Source organism: Neolamprologus multifasciatus, chromosome 3 (assembly GCF_963576455.1).
Source record: "Neolamprologus multifasciatus chromosome 3, fNeoMul1.2, whole genome shotgun sequence".
Taxonomy (NCBI): Eukaryota; Metazoa; Chordata; class Actinopteri; order Cichliformes; family Cichlidae; genus Neolamprologus; species Neolamprologus multifasciatus.
The window spans coordinates 6,859,506-6,874,244 of NC_140441.1; the positions used below are offsets into that span (position 1 = coordinate 6,859,506).

The 14,739-nt window shown below is 38.6% G+C and overlaps 2 protein-coding genes across 5 annotated transcripts in view; both read right to left on the reverse strand.

Annotated features, from left to right (window-relative positions):
* The window catches only part of LOC146521310 (uncharacterized), a 126,546-nt gene that overhangs the window by 97,061 nt on the left and 14,746 nt on the right, over positions 1–14,739 (reverse strand). For 2 of the 4 annotated variants that reach the window (XM_085155021.1, XM_085155022.1), the window contains exons 2-3: positions 13,622–13,708; positions 11,864–13,169 (exon numbers count right to left, since the gene is read on the reverse strand). In XM_085155021.1, coding sequence (XP_085011147.1) covers positions 11,865–13,169; positions 13,622–13,639 — 1,323 coding nt within the window. In that variant the 5' untranslated portion in view covers positions 13,640–13,708 and the 3' untranslated portion in view covers position 11,864. Of the gene's footprint in view, positions 1–10,659; positions 13,170–13,621; positions 14,088–14,739 lie in introns of those variants that run through there. The other 2 variants (XM_085155019.1, XM_085155020.1) reach the window with 2 other exon arrangements.
* Positions 1–14,739, reverse strand: part of LOC146521311 (uncharacterized) — a 113,087-nt gene that overhangs the window by 83,692 nt on the left and 14,656 nt on the right. The gene's annotated exons all lie outside the window — the stretch shown is intronic.

Below are 14,739 nucleotides of genomic sequence, written 5' to 3' on the forward strand. Positions count from 1 at the left end.
TTCAGAAGGCAGAATTTCCGAGTTCTGAGTACAATCAAAGCACCACGACTGCAGTTGTTGTGTTGGATGTAAAAGGCACACATGACGCTGTGACGTAGGCTAGAATCATGGCATTCTCTCGTGGAAATATGCACATTATCTTTTCCTTTCTATTGGTAGGTGGCACAGTGCACATGTGGCAAGTAAGCAAGCTAGAAGACTGGCAAAGTTATGGAAGCAACACATTAACAAGAGAATTCTGAGTAAAACCAAAGTTACTTTCCCAAGTAACTCGTTACTTTGAAAGTAACGAGTAACTTGAAGTAACTGAGTTACTTTTGATAGAAGTAACTAGTAATGTAACTAAGTTACTATTTTAAAGTAACTTACCCAACACTGGTCATTACAGATGCTAAAGGACTGTTAGCGTCAATATAAAAAAAATCCACTTATCTGACATTATTCTGTGAAACTGTAACAACTTGCATGTTTTATTTAAAACTATTAACTCTGTTCTCAGTGCACCACATACTGACTCTATCAAGCCCTTCTCTGCAGCCTGAGAAAGTTTTTTTCAATTCAATTCAATGATAAAAAGACTGAGGTGATGATTTTTGGTAGCCCCACTGAGACCCCAAATGTATATTTAGATTCCTTGGCTCGGTATGTTAAGCCAACTGTCACAAACCTGCTGGTCAAAGTGGACTGTGATCTGAAGCTCGACAGTTAGATTAAGGCAGTGGTAAAATCAAGCATCTTTCAGCTGAGGCAGCTGGCTAAAATAAAGCCAAATCTTTCACAGAGGCACTTTGAGACAGTTATCTAGCACTCGATTGGATTACTGTAATGCACTTTATATATGGGTCAGTGCTTCATACATCTACAGAAGATTCACCTGCTGCACATTTCTTTTAGGATTCCTTTTAAAATTCTTTTATTTGCGTTTAAAGCCCTCCATGGCCTAGTCCAATCTTATCTCTCTGAGCTGCTACTGCCGTATACACCCACCTGCTCTCTTAAGTCAGCTGATCAGCTTTTCCTGAATGTACCCAGGACTGAGCATAAACTTAGAGGAGATCGTGCTTTTGCTCAGCCCTAGTGAGTAGCCTAAGCCCGGCTGGAGTGGATATTGCTGTGGGTAATGAGAAAAGATGACATTATATGCCACGGTAAATGCACTGCCTAATTGTTACCTCTCCCCACTGCCTTCAGTGGCAGGCAGCAGGAAACAGATCAGGAGGCAGAGATGATCTTTAAGTTTAACATTACTCACAATATTGCCAAAGAGTGATAAGGAATTTAAGCACAAGCACATTTCAGTTTCAACTTATCTTTCTTGTAGATCTGTGCTCCAAATAAAGAACTTTGTGCTGACAAGATTATTAGTTAAAATAATCAATCAACATATGAACATTAGCTGATGCTGCTGAAGTGAAGCAGAGCAAAGTTACAGGGATTTTATTAGAGACACAGCTAAGCGTTTTGAAATTTTGCATAACTTTAAAAAGTTTGAATTTGTTCAGTAGCCTATTGAACAGCAAAAATGAGACTTTCTTTTCAGAATTAGGTAAAAGGAAAAGAACAGCGGCCGACAGCGCTGTAAACAACGGTAGACCTGTGCGTAATAAACAAGTGAATAATGCAAAAAACAAATTTTTTTGACGGGAAACTGTTCTTGAAGTACAGAGAGAGAGAGAGAGAGAGAGAGAGAGAGAGAGAGAGAGAGAGAGAGAGAGAGAGAGCTGTGCATGAAGTGTGATTTTATTGTTGTGGAAGCAAAACAGCAAAAGTAAGAGGGAGTTCATGACAATGTTTATGTGAAGGGTTGGATCTTCTTCAGCTGCTGGTTTAGTCAATATTGTTTGGAGAGAGAAAAAACCTGCAGCTTCAGAATCTAGTGGAAAAAGGGCGTGAACACAAAGCACGGACCCACTGAAACATCAGCGAGCTGTCGGCTTTCAGCCCCGACCGTGTCCGTGCTGTCGGGAGAGAAAGGCGACATCTCACTGATTCTGATCCGTCGGTGGATCCACGCTTTGTGTTTACGTCTTTGTGCAGAATCGTGTTCCCTTCTCTCATTTACTATCTCAGCTGTTTGGTTGTTGTTATTTGTTGAAATTTTGTGAAGTTTAACCTGAAATTCTGGCATTTTGGGAAAAATAAATCAATTCAGGATTTTAATGAATCAATATCACATTATCCAAGCTAGAATCGATTTTAATTGATAAATCGATAATCAAAACCCACCCCTATAAATAACTTTCTGGACATGTAGCCAACAGTAATGTTTTAACGTTCTTTGCAGATATGTAAGTGATCTAACTTTTAATACTTGCTTTTAAAAGTTTATTCTTTGGCCACCACGCTTCAGCCATCTGCTGTTTGTTTTTTTTAAAAAATAGCCACAGCCACCACTGCACTATGAATTCTGGCCTATGTTGTGACATAATGAGCCTTCAAATGGGGCCTCGAAGGATGCAGACCAAGTATAGATAGATAATATAAGTGTAGATACTTACATGAAAACAAACATGAAACTGAAAAAGCTGAAACGTTGCAGAAATTGTAAAAACTTTGCAGAAGCAAAGGAACTTTGCTAAAATGTAATAACTTAGCAGAACTGCAATATCTTAGAGGAAACATAATACTTTGCAGAAATACAATAGCATAGCAGAACTTACCAGAAACATGATAACTTCTCAAAAATACAAGAATTTAGGAGAAATAGTATAAGATAACAGAAAGAATATATTTAGCCAAAAATACTTAAACATTACAGAAACACTATGATTTAGAATTAGAAAAATAGTACAACATAGCAGAAATACTGTGATTTACCAGAGACACTGTGATGAACTATGAATATTGTAATTTTAAATTAATACTATGTTTTAGCACAAATACTATCATTTGGCAGAATACTATGTTTCAGCACAAATACTCTGGTTTAGCACACATATTATAACATAGCAGAAATACAATTATATAGCAGAAATGCTATATTTAGAAAGAAAAATATAATATAGTAGAAATACTATGATTTAGCAGAAATACTACAATATAGCATAATAACAATGATTTAGAACAAATACTATGATTGAGCAGAATAGTAAGAACTTAAGTGAAAATACTGGAAAAGTAAAATGACAAGCTGAAAAAAAACGGAACATGTTTAAGCTCCGTCAAAACTAATTATTGTTCACCTGTGGAAAAAAAGAAATGCAAATACATTTGAAAAAAAAAAAAAACAAATAAGAAAAACCAATAGATAAACACAAAATCAAATATGGATACAGAAATGTACAGAGAGAGACACACACACAGGGTCTATGCCAGTCAACCATTCTGAATATATTATATTTTTATCCAACAATGAGATGCTGCCCTAAAGAGGGTCTTTCTCTCTCTCTCTCTCTCTCACACACACACACACACACACACACACACACACACACACACACACACACACACACACACACACACATACAGCAGAGCAGCAAGTGAACAGGGGCTGTTAACAGCATGTTTCTTAGTCAGTCAAACAGCTGTGAGCTGCTGAAATTGAATCCACCAATCAGAGAGGTTATGTACTTTTTCCCACCAAAACTGGTGCACCAAGTGCAGGCTTTTACACACACACGCAGCACAGAGAAACAGGATTTTTGCAGTCTTTTTTCTCATATTGAGGATTCCCCTCCAACAAATGGCCATAATTACCTAACCTCAGGGGCTAGAGCGGTCGTTCTTAGACCTTTTTGTTCAGAAGAGATGGGGGAATCGTCAAGTGTTGTCTATTTAAAATAAAAATGTGAATTTTTAGAGATATATGACATGGATGACTGGTTGGCTTACAAGCCATGAAGGCCCCAATATGCAAATTTGAATGCCTCAGCCCTCAGATATGATTGGCTGGCTGGGAAGCCGTGCAGGCCCTAATTTGTAAATTTGAATGTCTCAGACCTCAGATATGATTGCCTGGCTGGGAAGCCGTTCAGACCCTGATATGCAAATTTGAATGTCTCAGTCCTCACAGAGGATTGGCTGCCTGGGGACCTGGCAGTAATATATAGAAATAGTATGATTAAGCATAAATACTACATTTAGTAGAAATACTATGTTTTAGCACAAATACTATAAAAAGCAGAAATACTATAATATCGCAGAAATACTATATTAAGCACAAATCCTATAAAAAGCAGAAATACTATATTAGCACTAGAATTACTGAGCCTTTTTTTCCCTGGTGCAGTCCCTACTACTAGATTTACTAGCCTGCGTGAATATGCGTAAATTCCCCCCGACCCTAACACCTCTTGGCACCCCGCCGAGATTTTCACAGGTCTTCAGCTCCATTGTTCTCCTGCTTTTGTTGCGCAAAGACACCCTTCCCCAACCATGAGAGATTCAGGTCTTTCCTTCCCTGCAAGGCTACTTTCTTTCCTTACCTGCAGCGTGCCTGTCCATAAACACATATACACAGAGTTGTACATATATTTATATAGCCACACCTTACATAATATGCATAAAGTCTAGTTATACACACACACACACATATATATATATATATATATATATACATATGTGTGTGTGTGTGTATTTTTGAATACACGTGTCCATATTTATGTTTCCAGATTGTTTGTATAGTGCACTTTCTATACCGTGCTTTTTGTACAGTTTTTATTTAGCTGCTTTTGTCTTGCACTGTCCACTTTTTTGCAGTGACAATGCAGATTTTCCACTTGTGGGACAAATAAATGCAGATTTGCTGTGTGTGTGTGTGTGTGTGTGTGTGTGTAACATTGGCATTTGTTTACTCAGATCCAAGGCAGGCCAAACCTCTGTGTTACAACCTACATACAAAAGACACACATTCACAATATATGGGTACACAAGTCTGTTTTATTTCAAAGTGTTTCAGACTTTACAGCATTTGCAGAGTGTCCATCATCCCTGCATTTGGCACAGGTGAATTTCTGACATGTTGCACAGGTAAACCTGCCGCGATTCCTGTTGCAGCTCTCTTGCACCTGGCACTGCGTTGTCTTTACAGTCCCTGGCACAGCAGCTGCAGCAGCTTCAGCAGCCTGCCTCTGTGCTAATATTTCCTTGAGCTGCGTGAATAGGCAACGAAGTTGCTGAGCTAGAAGACTCAGAAACAATCTTCTTTTGCCTGTCCATCCTGTACATGCCTTGTACAAAATGTAGGCATTCACCGCCGCCAGGTCCAGCATATTGTAGAAAACCGCTACTGGCCACCTGCATGTTGCTGCTCTTACGGAATACATCCGCGCCATTTGGTCCAACACGTCTACGCCACACTGTAAAAGCAGAGAGAGAGTCATGAGTATATGTTTTTTTTTATCGGCCTGTATAGCACACATCAGAAAACATTGTAGCACTGGTGTAAAATTGTACACACATTCACATACCTTCATGTGGTTATAGTCTGTTATCGTGTTGGGTTTCCTCTTTCTGTCGTCACCAATCATCACGTCTTGGTGCATGGAACTTAGAACACACACAGTCTTGTTTTTTTTAGGTGCATAAGTTGTCAAGGAGACAACGCCACTTCTAAGCACTGAAGTGGAGAATACCTCTCGCTTTGCAGTATCTTTTGCAAGTTGAGGAAGTTCACTGTGCCCAGTAACGTTGTTTTGCGCTGCAGCAGTCTGTGCGACAGTGACAGTGAAGTAAAGAAATTGTCCGTTGTGACATTTCTCCCATCATCCAAAAACGGCTCCATCAGTTTCATGACCACGTTCTCAGTCAGTGTCTCTACCTTCTGACGACTGGGGTTCTTTCCCAAGTAAGGAGATGCACTGCAGACATATTTGGTGTCCAAATCCGTGGCCATCCAGAACTTGATCCCAAATTTGTCTGGCTTGGTTATACTGTGTGAATGGACAACAAACCTTGGTAGGGAACAGCTGTTCATCTATGGTCATGTGTTCTCCTGGAGTGAAACTCTTAGCACAGTTCTCGTTGAAGCGTGTCCAGATGTCGGAGATCGCCGCAAATTTGTCTGTTTTCACCCGTTCTGCCCGCGTGTCCCTGTCATCAAATCGAAGGTGTTGCATAATTGAAATTAATCTATCTCGGGGCATTGTCTCTTTGATTACTGGCACCAGAAATCCTTCTGACCAGCAATCCACAATGGCACCAACAGGACACATGATTGCTCTTACAAACAGGATTGAAATGAATGCCATCGGTTCATGAACTGATAAATTCCAGTCCGGCTCTGTTCTGCGGGCTTGATGTACCGTGCGCTCTCTGATGGTCTGCAGCATTCCCACGTCTAACAGGCAAAGGAAGCTTTGGAGCACACTTGTAATCTTACGTTGTCAGAAGATAAACAAATAGAGAATGGTAAATTTACATGAAGCTCATTCTAAATGGGTTTATATAAATATCATATGTAATATAGCAGAGAGGTGTGAATGTGTGTCTTTTATATTTGCAGGTCAGTCACTGTGTGGGATATTTTGTATAGATACGGCAGGCATTTCTGAAAGTTGTAACACAAAGGTTTGGCCTGACTTGGAGTGAGCAAATGCAAATGTGCCAGGCCTCAAGGATAATGGGTGGTTTGCAGAACAAAAGCTGGAGGAGAAATGAGCTGACGACCTGTGAAAATCTCAGCAGGGGTGATTAACACCTCGGGACTTGCACCAGAAAATAAAAAAGACAGTAATTCTAGGGGGTGTTGGGTTTAGGGAAGTTCCGCAAATTTGCGCAGGTTAGTAAACCTAGTGTTAGGCACAAATCCTATAAAAAGCAGAAATACTATATTAAGCACAAATCCTATTAAAAGCAGAAATACTGTACTATGATTTGGTAGAAAAACTATAATTATTAGAAATACTATATTTGGTAGAAATACTATGTTTTGGCAGAAATACTCTATTTACCTCAAATCCTATAAAATAGCAGAAATAGTATGATTTAGCAGAAATACTGTATTTAGCACAAGTACCGAAAAGTAGCAGAAATACTATGATTTAGCAGAATAGTAATAACTTACAAAATTACAAATATTTTGTAATTTTGTAAGTTGAAACACAAATGCACAGAGGGACACACAAACACAGGCTCTAATCCAGTCAACCAGTCTAACTATATTCAATTTAAATCCTACAATGAGATGCTGCCAAATAAGAGTAGGGTTCTCTCTCTCTCACTAAACACACACACACACACACACACACACACACACACACACACACACACACACACACACAGAAAGAGAGAGAAGCAAGTTTGTAGGTCAGTCAAGCAGCCTGGGAGCTGCTAAATTTGAATCCACCAATCAGAGAGGGTGTGTACTTTTTCCCGCCAAAACAGGTGCAGCCGGTTTTACACACACGCAGCAGAGAGACAGATTTTTTGCAGTCTATTTCTCATAGTGAGTATTCCCCTCAAACAAATGACCATTATTTCCTAACCGTAGGGGCTAGAATGGTCATTCTTACACCGCTTTGTTCAGAAGAGATGGGGGAATCTTCAAGTGTTGACAATTTATCATTAAAATATGAATTATTAAAGATATTTGACTTGTAATGCACCATAACTGAGTAGAGGCGAAGCGAAAACTGCCTTGACTTCCCCTCAAACAACGCTTTGTAACTCTAAATCTATTTGGAGTATCGATATCATTCTTACACCGTAAGAGACAGCAGGCTTGGTGAACAGTCATGGAAATTTGCAGGTCTCTCTGGAAATCCATCAAAAAGATATGACGAGAGAAAAATGTGGTTCATTTCCAGAGTTTGAAAGCTGAAGAAATCTGAGCGAAGGACAAATTTCCTACCCTCAAACAAGTGTAACTCATCTCAGAACAGTAATAGATGAGAAACAAATTCTTGAATTGTGAGCGTCAGGAGTGTCTGAAGATATATCGGGACAAGCCTCATGTCTTAACGTCGCTTCGTTAAGGAGATATGACGATTCAAATATGCCTCTCATTACAGAAATCAAGCGGTGATTTTGAACAAACTCTACATTGACTTTCTATGGAGAGTTTTCCGACTTTGTGTTGGTCTGAGGAGATTTGCCAAAATTCTATAAATCCCACAACAATGATAATGACATTTTCCGAAAGCCAGCAAAAAATACCTATGTTTTGATGTATAATTTGTGGAAGTTGAGTGAAAATTGAGCAAGTAGCAAGAAGTTGTTCGGACATGAAGAGAAGACTGCGAAACTTACAGTGGCACACTGAAAGCCAAGTGCATAGAAACCATAACAACGCATGTATTTTGTGAAAAATCACAAAGATGAAACTCAAAACTTAAAGAGGGATAAGATGAAAACGGTAACAGATATGAAAAAGCTGAATCATACATGAATAGCCCAATAATTTGTGAACATTTTAAAATTTGAATGGTTGTTCTAGGCAAAAGTATGAGGAAGTAGTTAAGTTACAAAAACAAGCAAGTTTTAGCAGAATTGCAGAAGTTTCCCATTCATTTCAATGGGACAAATTAAAGGGAAAAAGCTCAATATTTTAAAAAGTATAATAGTAATAAATACCAAAAGTCATAGCAGTCGTTAGCAGAAAAAGCTGAATAGTTTAAAATTTGAACGGTGAAAATAGCACAAAAATTGTGGAAGTAGTTAAAGTCCAAAAAACATACGGAAGCAACTTGAAGAATAAAGTATAAAGTATAAAGAATAAAGAGAAACAGGAACTCAATAGTGTGGATGCCTTAAAGCATCCACACAATAACTTCATACTGTCACTGGGTTTAAACTAAAGGAGTGTTCAGAAGAAATCATCAGTATCAAACTGTGACAATAAAAAATGTTCATTAAAGTAATCAAGAATGGGATGAGTTTGATGTGAATCTTTGGTAATGCATGGGGGAAGCTCTGTGCCAATTTTATCAACAACTACGGATTTTATCCTTTTCTGGATGCAATACCTTGGCCTCCAGTAACACTATATGGAATCTTAGAGTCATTTTGACCAGGATTTCTCCTTTAATGGAAATATAAAGAAAATATTTAAGACTGCTTTCTTCCATTGCTGCAATATCTTTAAAATCAGAAATATCCTGTTCCAGAGTGATGCTGAAAAACTCGTTCACGCATTTATTACTTCTTGTCTGGAATATTGTAATTCATTATTATCAGGATGTTCTTCTTTGCGTTGGGACACAGGCAAGATGCGATGGCTGCTGTTTTATCTATGTGTGGATGCACATGCCCAGCTCCCAAATTGTACCCAAATACTGTGCGTCCCTCCATCCAACCACACACTTTTGGACTGTGACTACCCACATGCTCCACCGAGGTATCACTGTGAATGACAACATCATCCAGGTAGCAAACAGCATATGCAGTGTGAGGACGCCGCTATCGCTACAGGAGGTGCTGAAAAATGCCCGAGGCTACAAACAAGCCTAACAGAAGTGTGACGAATGGTACGAACCATACAGAGTAGAGAAGGCTGGTGTTAGGTTTTTTTATTGTTGATTGTCATTTATGCTTAGAAATATCTGCTTATATATGCTTAGAGGTGTATAATCAATTGTGTAGTGATAGGATGTGTGATCTTTAGCAGGCTGCAAAGGCTTGGTGTGGATTCCAGAGTGTTCTGGAATCCACACCTACATCCTGGGAGCATGGGAAGAGGTCGTACATTGTTTTATTGTTTTATGGTAGGATAAACGTGGCTATATCTGTTTTAGGCTAAGTGCCTTTTGTTTAGATGAACTGGTGGACTTTCCAGACCAGTAGGTTTAGGGAAGTCATTTATGGGGTCATACTCTGACCCCACACACACACACACACACACACACACACACACACAGTATTCTTTGTTCACATGTTTACCTATGTAAGATGTTATATGTTAATGACCCTATGCATATTCATGTAACCACAATAAAAGGAGTGCTATGGGGAACCTGGCTGAGAGTCTGACGGAGGTCAAGTGGTGGAACGACACTTGGCTCCAGGCAGGTCTCCCTCATGCATGAGTAACATGAAGAACTTTGCCTACTTTGGGTCTTGCTTTGCTGTGTAATTATATTGTCTTCAACGTTCCAGCGAATAGGTTTAAGCTACAAACCTATCAGCTGGTTTTGTCTTTGGCCTCTGCAGACAAATAACTTCTTAATTACCTGGAAGCACCTTAAAGACAACCGGCCCCTCTCAACAGCTGGGACAAATCATCTGGCAAACAGATAAGCATAGGAGACCAAACACTGAGGAACAAATCCTCATTTCATCCTGAGATAACAGCATTTTCACCATTTCAGCCAATTCCTTTTGCACAATTTGTCTCTTGTGATTAGGCAAATTGTAGGGCCATGAACACACTTTCCAGGCTGTGTTTCAAATTGGTGCTGCATGAGAGTCTTGCAGATGGTCGGGGGAAGAACACATCTTCAACCTACTGTTGCAATGCAGGAACATCTGCTTTATTGGAATGTGTGAGATACTAATCACAAAGCATCTTAAACACACTCTGTGAAAACTTCATGCCCACATCTTGTTTTTAAGAAAAATCAAACATCTTTTCCTTAAGATCATTTCAGAGTTTTTAATGAGGTGCAGGAACCGTGCCGAGAGCAGCCAAGTCTCCTCCTCTGATAAACCTCCACATGTACCACTAAAAACATTTAAATTAGTTTGAATCGGAAATCATGGCTCAAACTACTTGCTGTGAGACCATTTCTTTATTTTTCACACCAAACTGTTTAATAAGATAAACTTTACACAGAGTTCATCAAATATAACTAACGCTTTAACATTATCAGGATTTCATAATACAGACTTCAAATCAAAAGGAAAACAGCTGCAGAACATGTGGATCAAAATGAATTCATTAAAAAATAACGTGTGGACTTCAAGGATACAGTAAATACACTGAAGTGAAAGGAGGAGCCAAAAATAGATGTTTAATAGGATTTGAATTAACTAAAATTAGTCACCTGTGATCTTTAAAATGGTTCTGATGTGTGCTGCTGTTTTGAACTTTTAACAGTTCTTTGCTGCCACTGTGAATATTGTGTTCTTTCCCTAATTAAATTAAGGTTACACAGTCTCACTGCTCCATCTTCTGGTAAAAAAAAAAAAAAAAAAAAAGAAAGTATTACATGGAAGTACAGCCCAAAACCAGTTCAGCTTGAGTCTCTTTTTTCTGGACATAAAGTCACAGCAGGTGTTGTTTCAAAGCTGGTGGACAGATTTAGTTCATTTTGGAAGTTTTAAGAGCAACTGCTGTGTAATTATTTGCTGTTTTGGGAGAAAAGGATTTAAGAGAAGATTTTACCACAGCAAAAGTTTAAATATGAATGAAGGATTGAAATTTAACTGAGGTGAAACATGCAATGAATACATAAAAAATAAGTTAATTTTGGAAAAGCTAAAAAAGTTCAAATAAAACAAATGATTTACATATCCATATGTGATTTTTGATAGAATACCAGTTTGGTTTAAAAAGAAAGAAAGAAAAGACATTCCTATAACTTTAATAGTACAACTACTAAACACTACTGTGTCCTAAGGGAACAAAGATTAAAATGTAACCGGGATAACATTTTAGAGAATTAAAATCCCTCAAAGGAAAAAACATAAACTTGATTTACATATCTATACATGCAGCTTCCTAAATGTAACATTCAGGATTATTCACTGCAGCTCCAGAAATCAGAGCTACCTCATCAGATCCAAGTGTGACATTAGCTGACACTCTTTACAGGAGATTCCAACAAAGAGCATCTCTGCCAACGTCCAATTACGTTTTACTGTTTACATTATAACACTCAGCTTACTGGGCGAAAACGACAACAGTTCATTCAGTATAACTCCATAAGTTTACTGATGAGACTTGTTCCAAACAATCAGGTTAAAGGATAAAAGGATAAATACATACTTCACAGTAACTGCACTTGTAGAGATTTAAAAATCTTCTCATACAAGTCACTTTTGTAAGGTCTCTCCTCAGTGTGGCTAAACATGTGTTGTTGTAACTGTGCATCTGTTGTAAACAATTTCCCACACTGATCACAGCAGTAAATACCATTTCCAGTGTGAATCCGTAGGTGAATATTTCGGTCGTGTTTTTCACTGAAACTTTTTCCACAAAAGTTGCAGCTGTACGCCTTAATTCCAGAGTGGGTAACTAGATGCTTCTGTAAGTTTCGACTTTGAGCAAAAGCTTTACCACACAAGTCACAGTAGTGTGCTTTAACTACACTGTGGATGAGTTGGTGTTTTTTTAAGCCCTCACGATACGTAAAAGACTTTCCACACAAGTCACAGCTGTAAGGTTTAACTCCACTGTGGATGAGTTGGTGTGTTTTTAAGTTTTCAGCCTGGGTAAAAGATTTCCCACAGTCATCACAGCTGTAAGGTTTAACACCACTGTGGATGCGTTGGTGTTTTTTTAAACCTCCAGACTCGGTAAAAGACTTTCCACACAAGTCACAGCTGTAAGGTTTAACTCTCCTGTGGATGAGTTGGTGTCTTTTTAAGTCTGCAGCCCGGGTAAAAGACTTCCCACACAAGTCACAGCTGTAAGATTTAACTCCACTGTGGATGAGTTGGTGTGTTTTTAAGTTTCCAGCCTCGGTAAAAGACTTTCCACACAAGTCACAGCTGTAAGGTTTAAATCCACTGTGAATGAGTTGGTGTTTTTTTAAGTGTCCAGCCTCGGTAAAATACTTTCCACACAAGTCACAGCTGTAAGGTTTAAATCCACTGTGGATGAGTTGGTGTCTTTTGAAGTGTCCAGCCTGGGTAAAAGACTTTCCACACAAGTCACAGCTGTAAGGTTTAAATCCACTGTGGATGAGTTGGTGTATTTTTAAGCTTTGAGCATGGGTAAAAGACTTTCCACACAACTCACAGCTGTAAGGTTTAACTCCACTGTGGATGACTTGGTGTTTTTTTAAGCCTCCAGCCAGGGTAAAAGACTTTCCACACAAGTCGCAGCTGTAAGGTTTAACTCCACTGTGGATGAGTTCATGTGTTTTTAAGCTTCCAGCCTGGGTAAAAGAATTTCCACACAAATCACAGCTGTAAGGTTTAACTCCACTGTGAATGAGTTGGTGTCTTTTCAAGCCTCCACCCCAGGTAAAATCCTTCCCACACTCATCACAGCTGTAGGTTTTCTCTCCCTTTCTTCTGTGAGGTTTGTCGGCCTCCTGAGAGCGCTGACTTCTCGCTCCATGTTGGTCCTGCAGTGACAGAGATACAAACAGAAATAGTGAGTGAAATGCAGTCGTGGAACAAACTGTAACTCCCTCTATTAGTGGAATCAAACATGTCAACAAACACATTGTAGGTGTGTTACCATCACCTTCTGGTCATAGTATCAAATTTCAATGATGTGCTACAATGACAGTCGTAATGAAAAATACATATTGAAGAAATATTGATAAGTGGAGAAAATATTTTACTCATAAAAAATTGTTAGTTCAATTTTTGATATTGTTGTTTCAATGTGTGCCGATAAAAAATTATGTTTGTATCTTCTTGTAACATCTGAGTTTTTTGTTTGTGAATGTAGATTCTGTGTATATGGAGGAGCCTGGGATGGAAAAGATAAAGCTGCTGTTAACGTGTTTTTAAAAACCAAAAAGCTGTGCACACAGTTTCAATAACAGTGTAACTGTGATGTTTTTCTTACCTTTTGTGTTGAAGTCATTTTTTCCTCAGTCCAAATGGCTGAAATTGTTCCTCTGTTGCTCCACCAGACTCTTCTCCTGTTACTCAGCTGGGACACAAAAAGTATATGTATTTTATCCCTGATAAAAAAAAAAGCAGAGCAAATAAACATGACTAAACTCCTCAGTGACAACAATACCTATGAAACTTCAATGTGGAAACCGAGAAGCAGCTACAACAAGAAAGTCATCAGCTGCCCACAAGAACCTGAAAGGGAAAAAGCCACTGACCCCCCTGCATATCACTGCCTTTACCCAGTGGATGCTACACCCTGTATATATGGACCTCTATAGATCCACAAGTCCGGCTCACACTCAATGGTAGCAGTACCACCTGAAGCACCTCATTAGATTCCACCTACTCCACCCAGACAACCCATATGGAAAGGATATATATAAATCTTATAAAGTTTGTATCTGTCTTGTGTATGAAAGCATACAAGAGTGAAAACAGATATAAGATCCCTTGAAAAATTATATAATGAATCAAATAATTTTTATAATTTTTTACTATTTCTTTTCCATATGGGAAGGTAAAGGGTGGTTGTATGTAAAGATGGGTATCGTTTAGGTTTTATTCGATACCAGTACCAAACTGGTACTTTTGAAACGGTGCCAGTGCTTAAACGGTGCTCAAACTGGTGTTTAAAGAATGGAGAACACAAAATTGGTCCAAAAACCTCTCATGTTCAGCTGGTTTTATTGTAAAAAGATAACAATGTTAGCATTTTCTGCAGCTATAGGGCATATATGGTTTCACTCTTGGCTGGAAGCAGTGCTTAAACAATGGAAAAAACACAAACTTTGTCCAAAAAACTAAACTTTGTTTAGCCATTTTCCATTTTTTCTTTGGTCATTTTAGCCTTTTTGGCCAGGGTGAAGGGAGTATCTGCCATCATACAAGAAGACAGCCGCATGTGACGGTGTTTGCTAGTTCACCTTACATGCATTAATGTAGTAACGTGGTTAGCCTACTCAACGTAAATTACACACGAACAACATTAAGCTACATATATTCAGTGTTGGGAAGGTTACTTTTAAAATGTATTCCAGTACAGAATACAGAATACATGCCCCAAAA